The 20,426-nt window shown below is 39.7% G+C and overlaps 1 protein-coding gene across 1 annotated transcript in view; it reads left to right on the forward strand.

The window, feature by feature from the left end:
* The first annotated feature begins 2,507 nt into the window (after positions 1 to 2,507).
* The window catches only part of EMB1030 (Alanyl-tRNA synthetase, class IIc), a 348,351-nt gene continuing 330,432 nt past the window's right edge, over positions 2,508 to 20,426 (forward strand). The window contains exon 1 of the mRNA XM_089405768.1: positions 2,508 to 2,818. Within this exon, the coding sequence (XP_089261894.1) occupies positions 2,620 to 2,818 (199 nt within the window). The 5' untranslated portion in view covers positions 2,508 to 2,619. The remainder of the gene's footprint in view (positions 2,819 to 20,426) is intronic.

Below are 20,426 nucleotides of genomic sequence, written 5' to 3' on the forward strand. Positions count from 1 at the left end.
GGGTTTATCATGATGGTCCTATAATTGGAGGGATTATTGACGTCACTGCTCTTGAAAAGAGGTATTGCCAGACTAGTTGTCCAATCTGCGGGGAACCCTTGTTGTATGATGTCGTTGAAGATTTTTGTAATGTGAGGTGCAAGAATCTTTGAGCCCCACTTTAGATATTCTGCTTGGTGTTCAGCTAAGTCTTTTTCTTTTCCAACACCCAACTCCTTGATACCCATCTCTACCTCTTGTACTGTGAAGAGTTCAGTATCAGTGTTGACCAAAGGGGGAGGGTCAACCTTGGGAACCTGCTCATATAGTTGTCTTGCATAGTCAAACCATTTAGAAGTTGTAATATTATTTCCAATTTATATCTTTTTTGGTTAGAGCTCCTTCCAAAATAATTTGGGATTATTTTTTCCAAGGAAGATTAGTTCTTCCCTCCTTGAAACCATGAAATCGACCTTTTTCTTGCTTAATAACTACTTGTAAGTTTTGAGCTTTATGTTGTCCTTGTTTGACTCTTTCCACATTCTCCTTGCCTTTTTGCATTCCTCGTTAAACCAAGCATTAACCGGAAAACAATTTGTTTTAGACTTCTTAATTTTTCCTCTTTTGCACTTTGCAAGTGCGCATTGAATTACGTGTGTCAATTCATGGCTATGAATGCTGTGAATTGTAATTTTCCCCTTCTCGAAGAGCCTCTCGAGCGTCATTTTGAAGGTATTACAATTTTATGGGGTCAAAAGAATTCTGCCTTGTGGGATATTTTGTTGGACATGCTGAATTTTTGATTCTAATTGTTTCTTTCCAATCCAAGAGAAACATAAATAAATTGGCTTGTGATTCGATTTCAAGTCCCACAGCCGATCTCCAACCAAAACTTCCTCCAATTTCTCACACAAACCATGCGAGTAAATTACATAATCTACAACGCTTGCTCCATTGTAAGTATTGCAAGTGAAATTACCGGAATTTGCCCATCTAGTCAAGCCATTACAAATGACTAAATAAAAGGCCCCACATAGAGTAAGCAATTGTTCACCGAAGAGATTGCAGCCCTTGTCCCCTGAAATTCTTTCCCACTGATGATTACTTTCCTCTGTAAGCCAAATAGGGTCACAATCATCTTTACAACAAATAATGCTAGCTTGCTCACTTGCAGTCCTAGCATTGAAATCACCCACTATAAGGACTTCACCTAACTGCAAGTATGTTGCAATATCCGCTTTTAAGGCTGCAAATGGATCTTTGTGGTCAAGCCCTCTACCTTTGTAGATTTTTGAAACATGCGGTGCAAAATAACATGCTGCAATTCTAATGTGGTTTCCATTTTCTGATATTTTAAACCAAATGAATTGCTTATTTGAGTCTTCTTTTTCTAACTGAATGAGTCAACCTTCTTTTTCCATTACTAACTTTAGATACTTAGAAGGTGTGTCTGTATAAAAGTGACATATTATGTTTGGAAAAATTCTCACAATTATTATACTGCCAAGATTTATGGAGGTAACTTGAATAATTATAGAGGTAACTTGAATAAACCCCTAGAAAATGACATAAGTCTTTGCTTGTTTATTTGAGGTGTGTCCAAGACTTCAAGAGAAGGATATAGGGAACTTAATTTCATTATTAATTATATATTTTTTAATTTATAATTTTTTCCATAAGAATTTTTTTTATTAACATTGACATTTTTATTTTTTGTATATTAATATTAAATTTTATATTAAAATATTGTTATTATTATTTAAAATATCAATAAAAATAAATTCATATAAATTTATTTTAATTGTGATATTTAAACTAAAATATTTTTTTAAGGAGTGAAGTTAATCTTGTCACTTGCAAAAATTGAACCTCAGTGGAGAGGTGCCAAATCATTCCTCCAACCACCTAGCATAAACCCAATTGAGAAAATAAATTTAAAATTAAATTAAATTTATATCACTTTAAAATATTTAAAATTAATTAATTTTATTAAAATTTTATATTAAAAATTATTATTACTATTATTTAAAATATCAATAAAAATGTCCACAAAGTGTAGTGCAAATAGTAATAGGGTGTTTTGTTAAAGCAGTGTGTGGTGTAAATGTCACCAATTCAAAAATGCTATAGCTTAAATGCCGTGAGTCCAGACTACTCAAACCACTGGAATAACTTAAATACCCCTAAATTGGGACTACTCAAACCACAAATTAAACATACTAATGATCTCAAAACTAACATAATCTAACCAAAAAAGATTAAATTCATATAAATCTATTTTAATTATAATTTTAAAATAAAATAAAATTTATATCACTTTAAGATATTAAAGTTAAAGAACTTAAAGTTAATTTCTTTAAAGACATGGCTTCCCTCGATAATTATGGTTAAAATCTCTATATTATATTATATTATATTAAATTAAATTAAATTAAATTAATAGCATGCGCTTTTTTAAAAGCCATGAGAAGGAAAATCCTAATTTCTATCAGTTATGAATGGTGATATCAAGCATTTTATGGACCTTATCCTGCATTATTTAAATGTGAGGCACAAACCTAGCTTTTTCTCTCCAGACTCTACTGCTTTGAAACCTTTGCAGAATATGCATATTTATTTAACCAATTCACACTAAACTCTATGAGACACACACATTCTTCTCCATTCAACATGGAGTGCCTGCAGAGAAGCCATGTGCTGGCGTGGGCTAACAATCACTGTGCAACTACAGTACTTCTCATGGCTACAGGCAGATTAAACTGCAGAAATTTCCAGCTTAAATTTCATACTCTGAACCTCATTCAAGCTCCCAGAATTACTTTTCCTCGGACACTTTCAGGTTAGCTAATTCTATGACTTCTTTGCTGGAAATAGAGTGTTATCTTTGCCATTTACGAATCTGATATGCACGGGAATGATTTGAAAGAGGGAAACTTGTTAGCATGAAGTATTGAAACCACCCAAAACCAGCCACAAAAAGTCTGCCGTGTCTCAATTGTTTGCTGTATTGGTTAATTTTGTGTCTGTATTCACTCGGTTTTATGTCCGGAATCCCAGATGAAACGATGATGATCAGCGATTTATTAATGAATCAGTGAGTCAATTACTGGCTGAGAAATCTGCTGAAAAAAGCTACCAAAATCGGGCTGCTGAAAAAATCACGATTTTATGAAAAATCATTGCTCTGTCAATTCTTTGCCGACACTGATTGGGCGTCCATATCATCTCAAAAGCAAAATTTGCTCTCTGTTTTCGTTTTTTTTTAGCTGCTGATATTTGGGAAGAAGGGAGAATATCGATTTCGTTAGAAGAAAAAGGGAAAGCGACATTTTAGTCGGGGGCAAAGAATTTTTTTGGTATTACAACAATTTCCATTCGATTACTCATTTCTCGGAAAAACATCAAAATCCCATGGCTAATTTTCTGACTTCTATGCAGATTAACGCAACTCTATTTGCAGATTAAAGCAGGCCAAATCTATCTTTTTCATTTAAAAGCTAGATTCATGCAGCGCTTCAAATTTCAACATCTGATTGCTTTTTGCAAAAACCCACAATTTTATTTTTATCCTCGGTGTCAACTTTCTTTCTATGAACATGCTGAAATACTTGGACATTTTTTGGGTATATAGGAGCCCATTCAACGACAATGTGGGCAGGTCTGTTGAGAAATCTAGGGCAGCTAGATTAGGTGATTTCTCTTACTTTGATAACTGCTTATGATGTCTTTTTGCTTATCTTAATTAGATTCTTCTTCAACTTGATAATTATTGAGTTCTTTTCATCAAACAGCTATCAAACCATAAAGAACAATGAGACAAGAAGACACAAGGTATAGCCGATCAGCCAGGGCCAAAACCTCTCCAATTGAGAGGAAAACCCACTAGAATTCTTCTCTTCTTATAGAACTTCAATTGATGAATTTGAACACCTATGACCGTTGACCAAGACCCTCCAAGACCAAGTCAAATCTTTCTTTCCTTCCTTTTGCAATTACCAGCAAGTTCTTTTGCAACTTCGAACTCCCCAACAAATTCTTTTGCAACTTCGACTTCCAGTAGATTCTTCTGCAGAAACCCTAGGGATTTTGACCTTCTTTTCTCCTTCGCTTGAGATGAGACCTTCTCCTTATTAACTCGGCTTGCAAGAGAGACTTCCTTTAACCCAAAAACTCAGATCTACTCAAGTGACTGCAATTTGGTACTTGTTGTTGTAGAAGGATGCCCTAATACTTTGCATGTGTGGAGAGTAATAGCCCAAAATAGTCCAAGATTTTCGCTCTTCTTTTCTCCCTTTTATCCTTCTCTTTTTCGCACCCTTTTCTCTTCCTTGATCAAACTTGAGTGTGGTGAGTGAGTGTCCTTGAATGAGGCCGAGTGCTCCTTTATATAGTCTTCTTGTCCATGTTTGTAGGCCAACTTGTAGCTGTCTCTAGGCCGACTTGTCCTTGCTTGATAGGCCGACTTGTTACTTGCATTATGACAAGGTCTTGGAGAGCTTTTTGACTCAAATAAAATTTTCTATACAATATGTAACATGCCCAAATGGGTCTTCAATACATGAATATGACTCAATTGACTTGTAGACTAAATAAAAAGCCCTAGAAGCCCCCAATGTGTGCTTGACCTAAAAATAAATTTCCCTTGAGCCTGCAATTCATGCCTCAAGAATAATAATAATAAATTTATTTTATTTTTACATCAAATACATACAATCATGATTACATATGTCATTATGAAGACTGAACCTAGTTACATATTTCAACAAGGTCATTTGCACTCTACGTGCAACAATTTTATATGAAGGGATCCATTGTTTGAGTATTCACCTTGCAAGTAACCTTCATAAATATTCCAAGCCTTGTCCAATAGTCACCATAGACATTTTATCACGAGGTAAGGCTTATATTGAAGCGGTTCAACAGAAAAAAGTGGATATGCAAGCTCTTTTAACTGACGTTGCAATAGGTGGGGTAGCATGACACCTTTCACCTGTGAACTTGAAAGGGAAACGACCTATAATGCTAAATGCTAGGTTCCTTCTCCTAGTGCCATATCACTTTTTTTTTTTATCTAAGCATTGAGCTTGGGGCATGTTACTCACTACCTGTGGGTAGCATTCATAGGAGAAAATTTTCTCTTAGATGGTCTTTAGCCGACACCCAACAACCCCTTGCAGCCACCAGATAGCTCGATGTGCTACTATCTTCGCTACCTGAGGCAACCATGTGGTCCTTCGCTTATCTTTTATGATTGTATGTTTGAAGGTGGGTCTCCCAACCCTAAAGTTATGACTTTTCATTGCTTTAGTTGAGTAATTTTGTTTACTTTTCATGGACACTTTTGGGCAATGGATTGGTGGGGGGATCCAGCGGAAAGAGTGGGCTAGCTCTGTACTCTTGTCTCATCTCCCTGATTTGGTGGTTAGCCTTGTATTCTAGTCCCGTGGGATCATCTTTATTGCCCATTAGCTTTAGGGTTAGCACTACTTGGGAAATCCCGATTTTGGTTGTGTGGTCCCGCTTCTCGACACCATATACATCACTCCTTTCCACTCATTTTAGCCCCATTCATCATTTTTCCCATCCGGGTCCACATATGTCCACTGGTTCCACATAGGGTTAGCTTACCCCTCCCCTTGTCCACACCTTGGGTCGGGCTTGGAACGATGCCCCAGAGGTTGATGTAGCTAAAAGGAAAAGAAAAAGCATAATTTGGCCACACTCAATAGGAAATGTACCATAAAATGCAAAAGATGGTCTGGACATATAAATTTAGCATGTGGGCAAAAGCCAAACATGAGCTCTATCCCTTATTTATGGCCATCACCTTGGTTCCGATGGGCTCTAGATGAGCCCCCTCCACATTAAGGAACCCATGATTGTCCCAACCCCTGGTGGGCAATGAAATGCCCCACCTTAAAAGGTGGTACCTACTGCTATATTTTATACATCATGCTCTCATCCTTGGAGCCCCGAGTAGTTATGAAGAAAAATCAATCAAAGGCAAAAGGCATATGAAGAAGGGTGTAAAAATAAAGGCTTTGGTAACTTGTGTACTACAATTTGCTCCTTCATACACTCATATACCCAGGTGTGGGCTTCCCTTATTATAGTTTCCCTAGTACCATGGCATGTGGTTTGGAGCCTTCTCCTCATCCCCACTTCATACCATCATTATATCACTTGCCACCTACCACCTGATGGATGTACCATGGACTTGTCACCCCCTTTAAAGGGTTGAAACCACCTAATAGGTTCCTTGGTTATCCCCCTTATTGAGCTTGGAGACACTTGTACATGCCAAAGTCCACTATGGAAGGGCATGTCACCATGAAGTGCCCCATTGATTCCATGATTTGTAAGCTCTTTTACTTGATTATTCTAATGATTTGTTCTATTGAAGGGCAAGGGGACGCATTGGATCTTATGCAGGATTGCGGGGGGGTCTCCATTTGGGGTTTGGTCTCCCTATATGGGGTCCAAGCCCTCCAGAGGGCCACATTAGCACTTGTAAAGTGAGCATTGAGAGCAATGGGCCTTCACCATAGCAAAGAGTACTTCATGGATCCCTAACACAATTCAGTGATTGCTTGTACTCCACCTTTTGGATGAGGATGATGCACCTGGTTCACCATGCCTAGTCGGCTCCACACTTGCACCATACACTTGGCAGAGGTTCCGGGGTCCAGATGATGATGTGTCTCACTGCAGGAGACAAAGGAAAGGCACATGCCATCATCCTAGCCCTTATAGATGGTTTACTGACATTATCGATCCATTTGGAGACCCATGAGGATGTCATTGTGCCCACACGCCCACTGGGGAGCACCACATGTGACTTTCTTGGAAAACAAGGGGCCAACACCTTGTCCACTTAGCACTATGTTTGGAGCCTTTTCACTCAACTTGGCACATTTAGGCTCCATTAAGCCTCTTCAATGGCCCAACGACTTTGTCATATTCATTATTTTTCCCTCTTGAGAGGTTATTCTTTGTATTATTGAGCTATCTTGGTGGGCTTGTCACCAATTCATGTCATTATTGAGCATTATTTTATTATTTGGGGCTAATTAAGACAAATTAGGCTATTCGAATCCCCTATTGGATTGTATAAATAGATGAAAGGCTCATTCATTCCTCTCATCATCACTTGGATTGGATTAGTATCTCTTGAGAGCTTTTCGCACTTTTTGTTGGGTAAACATTTTGGAACTTTCTTGATGCACTATGATGTTTGGATTTTTGCTATGGTCTTTGGAGCTTCTTTCTAACGCGAAATTGATAAATGGATATACTCTCTGTCTCATGTAAGTCGAATTTTTGATGTTATTATTGTTATCTTACTTGTCAAATGCATGTATCTTGTTATCATTATTCTTGTATGGGTAAATGTGATGCGAAATTCTTTTGGGACCTTGAATAAGTGGTTAAATGCATGCGTTGATCTTTGAGGGATTAGGTGAATGTTCCTAGAGGCACCTCTTAGGTTGAAGACCTCGAAACTTTGTCTCCTTTGCAAATTTGAGTACAAATCCCTACTGACCTAGTTGCTGCCCTTGGAGAGGCTAGCAAAGATCAATTAGGGCTCCTTAGCTCACGGAAATTCTCGATTTATGTGTATCTTGACTCCATTAAGCTCAAGCAATAAGGCACCTGCTCCTCGTGTCCCTTTGGTGGTCAAAATTACCTCTCTTTTCTTCACTTTTCCAAATTCTAGGTCTAACCCTAGTAGGTCACCTAGGGCATCAAACGAATTTCTTTGTAGCCATCCAAACACCTTGAAAATTGGTCCACTACTGCACTATAGTTTTCTCAAGAGGTCCTCCAAGTTTGAAGCAAATCCAATGGTGGAATCTCGAGATATAGAAAGCCCTAGCCACAAGACCATCTCTTTCCCTAGGTTGATTTGGGTTAGTTTCCTCACTTGGATCATTGCATTCAAATCTCAAAAGAAAACTTGTCCTTTGATCCTATTCTCTCCCCTAATTAGGTCAAGCTCCTCCTTGGTTGATGAACCCCCTACCTTTGACCTAGTTTGGGTTTGTTAGCACTCCTTAGTTTTCCCAAGGCTGAGAAAGGAAACCAAAGAGGTAACCTCATACCAACTTTGGACTTGGCAGCTAGCCCTACCAAGTCAGAGAGAGCTCTCTCTAAAACAATCTCACAGCCAATGGAAGTGACTGGAGAATATGTCGATTTTGGGCTAGGTATCAGCTCAAATCCCTACTGACCTAGTTGCTGCCCTTGGAGAGGCTAGCAAAGATCAATTAGGGCTCCTTAGCTCACGAAAATTCTCGATTTATGTGTATCTTGACTCCATTAAGCTCAAGCAATAAGGCACCTGCTCCTCGTGTCCCTTTGGTGGTCAAAATTACCTCTCTTTTCTTCACTTTTCCAAATTCTAGGTCTAACCCTAGTAGGTCACCTAGGGCATCAAACGAATTTCTTTGTAGCCATCCAAACACCTTGAAAATTGGTCCACTACTGCACTATAGTTTTCTCAAGAGGTCCTCCAAGTTTGAAGCAAATCCAATGGTGGAATCTCGAGATATAGAAAGCCCTAGCCACAAGACCATCTCTTTCCCTAGGTTGATTTGGGTTAGTTTCCTCACTTGGATCATTGCATTCAAATCTCAAAAGAAAACTTGTCCTTTGATCCTATTCTCTCCCCTAATTAGGTCAAGCTCCTCCTTGGTTGATGAACCCCCTACCTTTGACCTAGTTTGGGTTTGTTAGCACTCCTTAGTTTTCCCAAGGCTGAGAAAGGAAACCAAAGAGGTAACCTCATACCAACTTTGGACTTGGCAGCTAGCCCTACCAAGTCAGAGAGAGCTCTCTCTAAAACAATCTCACAGCCAATGGAAGTGACTGGAGAATATGTCGATTTTGGGCTAGGTATCAGCTCAGTAGGGTTTGATTTGGGTTTGTTGGATAAGAGCACTAGGTCTGAGAACTAGGTTAAGTATTCCTAAAGATCAGTTGCAGTCATAAGATGGGGCAAGGTAGATGCAATCAATGACTTAAAAGGATTTGTCATTGTAGTGTAGTGAAGATAATATAGTAGGAGTTAAGTGAGCAAAAGCATGAATTCACTTATCTAGAAAGAAAACATTAAAATGCTAATCCTAAACAAAACAAAGCATTTAGATGATGATTTTTGCTTAAAATTCATGAGATAAAACATAAGATGAAATGTAGATGGCTGCTAGATAGGTCTAATAATCAAATATCAAAGAACACATAAGAAAAACAAAGCCACTATCACAACACAAGAATCACATAAAAATTGCTGCAACTGCATATATTTCTGCCAATATCAAGAACACTAGTTCAAGAGCATGAGTTTCCAATATCCAACCCTCTCCTTTGCTTGATTTTGACTACATATAGATGAAAAAACCAAATCTCCCCTCTAAGGGGTCGAATCCCGCTTCCTAGGAATTGATTTCATGATCCTACCTAACCACTGCCACATCATAGGGGAGTTAGAACCACTTTCCTCCTTTCAACTAACTAATTGAGTTTGTTTTCAAAGCATTTAATTACAAGGCTTTTTTACTTTAATCATCACTAAAACATTCATTTACATCAGGTAAGTTCATAGAGACACTAATTACATCAACAAAACTTGACCTTTCACCATCAACACGCAAGAAAAGCCTTCTTCCTTAGAAGCGCAACAAGTTTCTGCAGAAGCGCAACGAGTCTTTGGGCTAATAATTTGATGCCTTTAAAGGTGTTCTGAACTTTGTTGAAGACTTGTGAAGATATTTTAGGATGTCTACTACACCCTAGAACCTTTAAGTCATCCAAAATCCATCCTCAAGCCCCCTCAAAACTAATTTGAAAAAAGGTTCTCCAGAAATGCAGCAAGTCCTCTAAAATAGTGGCAGAAAGGTGAAAAATAGGCACTATTTGATCATTTGCTGAAAATTAATGATCCTTCAAATGTCCCCAAGTACTTTTCTAGCATGTACATATCAAGAGCTATCTTCACATGCTTGCAAATTTGGATTTGGACCTCCTGAGAAAAAGCGCAGCAAGTACTCGCTGCGTTTCTCTAGACTACTTTTCCTTTTGTGCATCAAAAACTCAAAATTTTCAAAAATTTGCCTCCTTTCTTTGCTTTTTGCCCTGTGTTCAGACTACCAGTGATGCTTCAGCTAAGAGGTGAAGGTTATCCCTCTTCTTGAGTTTCCTTAGGGTTCTCTTGAGCTTCTTTTTCATGTCTTTGACCGTAACTTTGTCAACCATGTTTCTTGCATAGTAGTGCCTTGCCATATTCCTCTGCATGGAAGTATCCCTGTTTGCCTTCTTCAAAAGCTTCTCTAGGTGCACATTCACTTTCTCAAACCAATACTCCTTGTCCTCTTCAATTTTAGCAGCTATGGAGTCATCTAAGGTTTTTAGGGTTTGAGGAGGAGAGGGATTTTCTGCTTGCTGTCGCTTCTTGGCCATGGCTCTGGTTGTAGGTCTCCTTGGCTGCACCTAAATGTTCTCCTCTTCCAAATGCTTCACATCAATGATTGCTTTACCTTTATCCTTTGCTGCCATAACACATGCCTTGCTGGATGATGGAAGATCCTCTTGTGATTTACTCTGTTGCATTAAGCTCAGCTTCAACTATCTATTCTCTTGTTGTAGGAAAGCCACCATGAAATTGGCTTTAGAAAGGTCCTCTTTTAGCTCCCTAATCTGTGCCTCTTTCTCTTTGATTATCTTCTGCTGCCTTATCTCCATGGTGTTCTGCTAGGTCAGCCATCTCTATTTTAAGAGGCACCTCTTCATGATGTTGGAAAGGTGAGTCATCTCTGTCTCTAGGTGATTCCATCATGGTTTCAATTTGAATTGTTTCTTCACCCACAACCTCCTTCGGTAATCTCGTAGCCTGAGACCTAGTTCTAGGTTTAGGTTTAGGCATCTCCTCTTGTATCTTAGGAGCAAAAATCAACCTCTTACCTCTCTTGTAGGTCTTTGAAATCTCTGCTCTTGGCTGAGTTTTTGTCACTGATGGCATGCTAGATGGCCCCACTCCTTGTGGCCTGGAGGGCGGTGAAGGAGTGCTTTGACTATTTGGCTGACTTGAAACAGGAAGAAGAGCAACTGACTCTAAGAAGCTTTCCCATGACATAATGATCTATACTAGCTCGTGGAGGACTATTAGCGTTACTAAGGCATGATGGAAAAGACTAGCTTGATGGTTTCTTCCCTTTGACTGTACCTTCTCTGTCATCTTTACCAAGCTTCTAAACAATTAATTAGGTAGGTTTAAGGGCTTTTGAGAAGTGAAATGCATCAATAACCTGATGTGATACTGATACAACCTGCTAAACTTGCCCTCACAAGTGAAGTACTTCATGATAATCTTCATTAGAGGGCTATACTTGTCCAACAACTGTTTGCTAGGAAAAATATGAGAAGGAGACTCCTTGTACTGTGGTTTCAAGAACACCTTGTAGTGCTCTAGGTCTAAATCCATCCCCTTGAACCAAATCTCACCTTCATTAGGGATTGTAGTGGCTGATGCTATGACCTCTGCTGACACTAAAAAGTTAACCCCTGCTATGGTAACTTGATCCTTCTTGAAATTTATGGCAAATAGGCTTGTTAAACCTTGATGATAACCTACCTCTTGCACCTTTAGACAAAACCCTAGTCAACTTGCCCGCTCAATGATCTTTTGATGAATTCTGATCTATTGACCTCTTGCATATGAGTTGGCTCATATTTTGAGATTTGTCCTCCCTTAAACTTCTTTCTTTCACTGGCATTCTCCATGATTTGACTTTAATTTCGACAAAAACCCTAGTTTCAAACAAGAATGGGTAAGGGAGTTTGTGCTGCAAAACAGGGCTAAAAGCGCAACAAATTGAGGGAAGGGAATGAAGGGGAAGGAGGATGGGATAATTTCTGAGGAAATTATGGGGGGTAGGGATATGTGTGAGGAAGGTAATGGGAGTGGAATTTCTCCAATTGAGTGAGAAAAGAGGGGGAAAAAAGGAAAAACACAGTCCTAAGCTAGAAGCGCAACAACTAGCTAGGGTTGTGAGGGAAAATGATAAAATGAGTGATTTTGAGTGTGGGGAAAGGTGGAAAGTGTTTGATGAGGGTAATTAGGGATAGGAAAGCTTAGAAACAAGGGGGTTTCTCTTGAAAAGGAGCCAAAAACCATGAAAATGCAAAAACACAGCAAAACCCTAAGCAAGGAATTTAATCAATTTTATGAGGGAATTGACTGCATCTAGGGTTTGTGAAGGCTCCACTTACTTTTTGAAAGATGCTTTGAAACACTGAAATGAAGAATGAACTTGTTCTTTTCTCCTTTTAGCCTCCCAATCAAAAGCGCAACAACCTCCAGAAGCGCAGCGAGGCCCTCCAGAAATGCAACAAACTAATAGCTAGAGCAGTGGTGATGGAATTTCGATGCTTTGATGGCTATTGTGAGTGTCTCAATGGTAGATAAGAGCTCTTGGAACTTTTGAAAGGATGAAATGAACTTTGAAATGTTTTAACGCCCCTTTATACTTGAAAAATCGAATTTTGGCTTTGATGGTTGAATGGCATCATGTGTACTTTGGACAAAATGACTTGGTTGATATGATTTCACTGCAACATTATAACTTGAATAGGAAATGATACTTTGATTGCTTTTTGAAAACTTTATTCCCTAATTGCTATCTCCCATGATGATGACAAAAATGAATGACATGACTCCCTTGTTTGATATTGATGATTGATATGATGATGACAATCCAATGTATATCCTAAACCATGACCTATATGGTGACCCACTAACTCTTTTGATGACCTAGGACAAAGAATGATGACATGACCATGATGGCTAATGTTGACCTTGAACAAGTGGAGGGAGTAGCAATGATACCTAGACAATAACCTATAACCATTTGACAACCAAGAGATGTCAAATTTTATTTGAAAATATAATAATTTGATATAAGACCCTATCAACCACATGAAAGAGTACATTTGATCACTGGGACTAATGGACACTAACAGGGTCCACTTGGGTTCTTTGTGGTCCCACAACTCTACAACTCAAATTCCACAAAGATTACATAAAACCCATTTTTTCACAAGGATGCTTAAGCCTAGGTGTTGATTTTTGTAGCTTGGGAGGTACTCCAAGCCTTGAGGATCGAGGGTTTGGAGGAAGGAGCTCCACAAGTGGTCTTGTGGGCTTGAAACCCAAGCTTGGGGTTTTGCACCCATCGTGATTTGGGACAAAACCATGAGCACATTTCGACATGTGATGGATGAGGATGATAGCTCTTGTCGAGACGAATCCGACACAACGAAGATCATCTGATTCCGAGTTGTAGAAATGGAGATATGAATTTTTGAAGTTATGGAGTGGGTTTGCACCAAATGAGTTAAGGTCGGCTTAAGTTTAGTAAGCCTCTTGACAGCTGGACAAGCCCATGGAGGACGTTGGAAGGAGCCCTTCTTATGTGTATAAAAAGAAGGTGATGGAGAGTCATTTCTCACATCCATTTGTGCAACACAAGAGCTCGTTGGAAGAGTGGACAAACTCAGGGCACCTATCTCTGTTTGGGCAATAGGTGGGAGAGCATTTCAACAGGGGAAAGAGGCTAAGTAGGATCCTTTTGAGGGTTGTTTGAAGGGCTGTTCACACTTGTAGGAAGGCCAAGTAAGTCAAGGTCAAACGCAGGTCTGTTGGGGTAGTAAAAAGGTAAGGGAAACCTGTTTTGTGTGGGACGTAGGTACAGGCAAGGAGCTGTGGTAGGCCATAGACCTTACCACCACAAAACAGTGGCAGCGTGGGGTTGTTTTGGAGCAGATTTGTGCCCAGAACAACAACACATGTTTGGAGGATCCTTCCTTAGTGGGGCCACAGTGATTAAGGGCTATTGCAACATGCTATGATGCCCTAACCAGTCACAGTTGTAACAACAAGAATACAACAAACTTGGAGCTACATTTTGTCTTGTGTTGGGTCATAACTTTGACCAGTTTTGGATCAAATTCATATGCAACCTGTGGGAGCCATGTGTTGGGGTTGTCTTGGGTGTTAAGAAACCCCAATTAGGAGCAGATCTTGCAGTGGAGTAATATGTGTCCTAGGAGAGGATTGATTAGAGAAGTTTGTTAGCAGCCATGTGGAGGTGTTGGATGCCCTAACTAGCAATAGATACTACAACGAGGATTGGTCACTCGTGGTTTGTTGGAGGGCAGCGTGGGAGTGGACCAATTGTGGATGTGATTGGGCATTTATGGTTTGTTGGAGGACAACGCGATAGTGTCCAAGTTGGAGCCCGGTGTGCACCATCTTCATGGACCTAGGTGGTTACTAGAGTGGCAGTTGTTGAGCTTATGGGTGTAATCAACCAGGAGCATTTTGTGGAGACCTAGACTTGTGTGTGGAGAAGGACTTATACAACAGATGATGGGCAGTCCTCCTAGCCCGTGTTCATTATGGGAGATGGACATCTTGCAGTGATAGGTGGCAACCCTCCGTGCCCTATGTTAGTCTTCATTGGAGCATTGGAGCAGTGCAGGAAGACTATAGTGGGCTGAAGTTCCTCAGGAGCAACAGTAGGCAAATTGAGAGTTTTTCACAAACGAAGTTGTGAGCAACTCGATAGGAGTCTCGATGTGTTGTGCCATTGATGGACTAAGGCACAACTAGTGAGTAGATTGATAGCCGAGGTTCAGTGGTTAGATGGACTTGGAGCATTGATAGAGGCAGGACCTGCAGATCGGGAGCCCAAGGACCAAGTAGGTACAGGGTATGATCGAGAGGAGCTGAGAGATTCGACTGCATCAGCCAGATGGTCAAAGTATCTTGTTGAGGGAAAATTGGTTGTCGATGGACTAACACCAAGCCCTAGTTTGTATTCTTATATCAGTGGATGTATGAGGGCGATTATCCCTAGTACGGGAGGCCTAAATTGTTATATTATATGTTGATTAATATAATGAAGTTGGGTTGAAAATTGTAAAAAGTTGTCCATATTTTGTGGATGTGTGATTTACTGCCGCTTATATTCCGCTGTGCAAAGTAGTATCGTTGAGATTCTTGGTTTGGTAGCGTCAGAGATTTTAAGATTCTATCATAGACCCAAGATCGTGGAGATTCAACACTAGGAAGCCCCTTGTCAAGGCATATCCTCCAAACCTAGGTCTAGGTATCCTCATAGCCCTTCTTAAAGGGCCTATCACCTTGCTTCTCAAGCAAGTAAGCTATTCAATTGAGTCGCTGTTGTGAATAGGCTTTAAGAATCACCCCTCATCCCATCATTGATACATTCATCTTTGTGATTCCTCCTATACTGGGTCTCCTCCCATCGGTGAAAGTCCGTAAATAACAGGGAGCTTTAACTGAGGTGACAGTGGGCTATTGCTCCATTGTTGCCCCTTGACCTAGTAGTTGCTCTATAGGATCCCCTCCTATGACCCCTCTGCTAGTTTGAGCGATAACAGGGCACAACTTTTGATGATAAATGCAATTTAGTACCTTTTTCACGGAGTTGCCAAGGTGAGTTGTCAAATGCCTTCACAATGATACTTGTCTACACCAAGCATCAAGTCTTCAAAATTTGTAAGAACAAAGTCTTTGTTCTTCCAATGGAGTTTCCAGGATGGAAATATGTTCAATCTCAAACTTCATCCAATGTTGTCTTCTAGAAATTGACTTTATCCCCTGCAATGAGGCCAAGTTCCTTCTCCTAGTGCCACATCACCTCTCTTTGATCTTAAGCATTGAGCTTGGGGCACAACCTTTGATGATAAATGCAATTTTGTACTATTTTGATAATGGAGTTGCCAAGGTGAGTTGTCAAATGGCTTCACAATGATACTTGTCTCAGCCAAGCATCAAGTCTTCAAAATTTGTAAGAACAAGGTCTTCATTCTTCCAATGGAGTCACTTGGAGGGAAAGATGTTCAATCTCAAACTTCATCCAATGTTGTCCTATGGAAAATGGACTTTATCCCCAGAAATGATGCCAAAAATGTTACAACAAAATCTCTCACTTCTTGAGATAAAGTCCAAAAGCTCAAGTGCGAAACTCAGTATAATCAAGAGGGTGCCACTCTCATCTCACCAACCCTCCTCTCTCACTTCTGGCCAACTCTCCTCTAGCTCAAGGGGGATTCTCCCTAGTAGATCTTAGGGATTGAATGGCCCAATAAAACCAAGTCAATAGCCCCCTAAGGCTTATACTTCAAATACCTCTAGTTAAAGGATTGCACCATTTTGGGTTTAAGGGTGGAAGATAAGATTGTTGGGGTTTAAGGTAATTTCAAGGTTTGAGTTCAAAGGGGATCCCCAAACACACACACCCAAGGAATCACCAAGAGAGTGAAACCCCAACAAAACAATTTTAATGATTTATAGGAAGAAAAGGTGATGGAGGATAGAAGATCAGTGCCTTAGCTTGCCAAGATATTTTTGAGGACATATGGAGTCAAGGAGCGATTCACTGGAGAGAAAAAGATGGATGTGTGTGCAAGGATCCAAGGGAGACTAACTTGTGTCCCTCATACCTCCAACCCTAACCTCCTTCAATTTTCAAACATAAGATAAGGGAATGAGCTTATTGTAGGTCATCTTGCAAGAGCTTGATGAGAGATCCAAAGAGGCTTGGAGCAAATTTAGCCTCAAGGACTAGGGCAGACTAACTCATGTACTCTAGAGGCTTGGGATAAGTACCTTACAATTTTCAAGGATAAATAAGGGAGAGAGCTTAACTTATGTCATCTCAAAAAGAACTTAATAAAGAACCTTGTCCTAAGAGAATAAAGAGATAAAAATACCAACAAAAAATATTTAATAACCCTTATCAATTAACAATAAACAAGATTGGAAGAAGATAACTCACATTGAATAGCATATATCATCAAAGTTAACCAATAATCATCTATGAAAATAATCGTATCCACATCAACAAGGCCCTCTCATCAAGATCTACCAATATTCGTCAAGAAAAGAGAACCAGCAAAATCCTCCAAGACATCACTCTACGTAATCCTCCATAGCTAAGATAAAGAAAAGAGAAAAAAATTCAGAAATTTCTGACTTGCTAAGAGATTTCTCTCTCAATCCAACCATCAAAAAATGAGAGGAAGTGCACCTTAGAGAGGAGGTGCTCTACTTGATTTCCATTAAAATATTCTTTATTTAGCCTACAAGTCCCTAATCTAGCCTAAGGAGGGCCAAAAGGCCCTCTTCATCAATTATTATTCTAAATAACAAAAATTAAGGGGTATTCATGCCACTTGTAGAAATTCTAAGGGATACAAGCTCACAAAAGTGATCAATCTCCAATAAATGAGGGGAAAAGGAGGCTTTGGTGCAACGTCCAACCTCCAAAATCCCTTCAATGCTCCTCTCACTAAATGCACAACACCTTGCCTTGAATAACATTTCCACTTTGCACAAGTAGGTCCAATGATGTTCCAGTACTTTGGAGATGGAAAAGTGGAGTTTCAATGTGGGCATTCTATTCTTAAAAGCCCTTCAAAGTGGCACAAGTCAACCTTATAGTTCTCCACATCAACGCAAACACAAAGGTTGGCTCCCCAAACCTTGTCCATGTAGGTAAGCTTCAACCTATTCTATAAGTCGGAATGTGGACCTTATCCACCAATATCCAAATACTTTTTAAGTCCAAACATAGGTTGGCCTTGTCATAGTCCCTTTAGTGCATAGGTCGGCCCTAAATTTCAATTTTAATGTTGGAGGTGTATATATATGTGTGTGTTTGTGTATGTGCACACACACACACATGTGTGTGTGTATATATATATGTGTGTGTGTATTACACACACACATACAGATATATATATATATATATATATTTATCCAAACAAAAACACTATTTTATCGCTCAAGATCTTGCATATCTGCCAGAAGTCACTGTAATTAGCCTCATGCGATCCTTCAAGGATAAACTCACTCCATCTATTCTTTCCTTCATCATTAGTGGCTCGTTGTTTTACTTTCCTTGGCTTATATGAAGGAGAGTGTGCATTTGTAATAAATGAATTTCAAAGGGTCGAGCTGAGAACATGACTTGGTGACATCATGGCTTGAGTATGCTACTGACATTAGGCCAATGCACTGTTGGACGAATGTACAAATCAATTATAAGGACTGTTGATTTTTGGTAGCTTGGGAGGTATTCCAAGCCCAGGGTTCAGGGTTTGGAGGTTGGGGTCCACAAAAGTCATTTGTGGGCTTGGAACCCAAGGTTGAGGTTTTGTACCCAAAGGGTTTGGGCCAAAACCATGGAGCATTTTGGACATGTGATGGATGGAGATGATAGAGGGTGTTTAGGAGAATCCAACGCAACAAGAATCGTTGAATTCTGAGTTGTCTACAATGAGTTATCAATTGTTTAAGTTAAGGAGTGGGCATGGACAACAAGTGTTAAGGTCAACCTAGTGTTATAATGCTAATGACAAGTTGTCAAGCCCTCTTGGTGCAATTTTGAGAAGCCCTTGTATTGATATAAATATAAGGTGAGGAAGGATCATTTAGAGACATCCAAGTGCAACAATTCTAAGGAGAATCATCACCTGTGGTAGCCACAATACAGAAAGGAGAAGGCCGAGGAGCACAAGGGCTAATTTAGGGTATGTTTTGTGGGATTAACAAGGCTGAGGTACAACAGAGGCTAGCCAGGTTGTTTCTGGGTTGTTTGGTGCATATTTCAGGGTATAATACTCCTTGTTTTGGAGGATCGCAGGCTCTGTGGGACAGCAGAGATACCGCAGGCCTGTTCTGGACTTGCTGGAGGGGCCATAAGGCCCATTACCAAGCTCTGTGATAAGGGAACAGACAACGTAGGAGGTAACTAAGCAAGGAAGGGAAACCACACTGATTTTGAGGACTGTTGCAGTGGTTAGGAAGGGTTGTCAGGGCCTGCATTGATGCCTTAACCAGATTGATAAACTACAACAAATGCACCAACTCACAAGTACAGGTATGTTGATGGTTTTGTGTTGAATTGTTTCTAGGGAAGAGGCCCAAGTTTGGACATTTTGTAGCATGTGGAAGCCAAGTGGAAGAGGGCTAACTTGGTGGCTAGAAGCCCTTTCCTAGGAGCAGATTCCATAGAAAAGTATTGGGCTTTTGAAGAGTTGTTGGAGGGCAATGTGACAGTTCCCAAAGTAACCCTAGAGCAACAAACATGAATGATGTTGACTGTTGTATGATTGGGTGAAGATTGGAGCCTAATGTGCAACACTTTGATGGACAAAAGTGATTACTAGATTGGCAGATTGGAGCTCAGGTATTGGCCAGCCTAGAGGAGCAGATTGGATCAGCCTGTGTTCATTGTAGTAGAAGTGACTTGCAGCAGTGATGTGGCAGCCCTCCTGGAGTCTCTCTATGTGTTCTTTCTTGATGGACTAAGGGGCAGCTAGAGAGCAGATCAGAATTGAAGGACCGACAGGACGAGATACGACATAGAGGCTGTGATTGTGCACTAGAGCAACGAGATTGTCATTGTATCTTGTATTCTTGTACTTGTAGATATTTGAGGGCCATTATCCCTTGTACGTGAGCCCTAGACTATCGTATTATATGTTGATAATATAATGAAGTTGGGTTATATATATTGTTGTCATTGTTCTTATTGTGCACGTGATTTGTTTACTGCACTGTATTGTTCCACTGTGCTAAGTAGCTTTGTTGAGATCTTTGGTTTGGTAGCGTCAGTGATTTAAGATTCTATCCTAGACACAAGGGTCATAGAAATTCAACAAGGACAACCTTCGGTTGTTATAGTACTTTATAGTAGCCCTTTTACATGTTGATATATCTCTTGCACCTGATACAAATCACATTTGTTTCATATGGGACAATTGCATCTTTGGTGATAATATCTATTTGAACTTCATCGAATTGTTGCTTTAGTAGTTTGAATTTACCCACACATTGAGCTCCTAAGATGATCTTTTCACCTCAAATGAATACATCAAATGAGTTGTTGTAGAATGGATCATCTATGCATGACATAATATAGAATGGTCTTGTTACCCACCAAAAGTGGGTGACCCTAAGGAGATATTTTTCTCCTATTCACCCCTTCCAGCTGGCAGCAACCACCTTGTAGCCAATGTGACGTGCCATCCATATCTCCACCACATGCATGAGTCATATGTTTCCTCACCCATTTGTTAAGAGGACATGTTGGAAGGCGAGCTTCTGATCAAAATATACTTTATTCATTTTGCAATCGGGTGCTTATGCTTGTTTGTATTTGGGCATTTTGATTATGGGGGAACTTGGTGTTGAATAAAATGTAACTAGGTTCGGTCTTCATAAATGCAATTTTGATCTTTGTATTTGTAAAAGAAAACAAATATTATTTTATTATTTATATCAATGAGTTTCTTGCTCATTTCATAGGTCTAGCACATGTCAAAGTGCTATAGGGAAGTCAAAGAGTCAAAAGAAA

This window comes from Pinus tabuliformis, chromosome 2_2 (genome assembly GCF_031772625.1).
Source record: "Pinus tabuliformis cultivar Carrire ecotype Pingquan chromosome 2_2, CPIR1, whole genome shotgun sequence".
Taxonomy (NCBI): Eukaryota; Viridiplantae; Streptophyta; class Pinopsida; order Pinales; family Pinaceae; genus Pinus; species Pinus tabuliformis.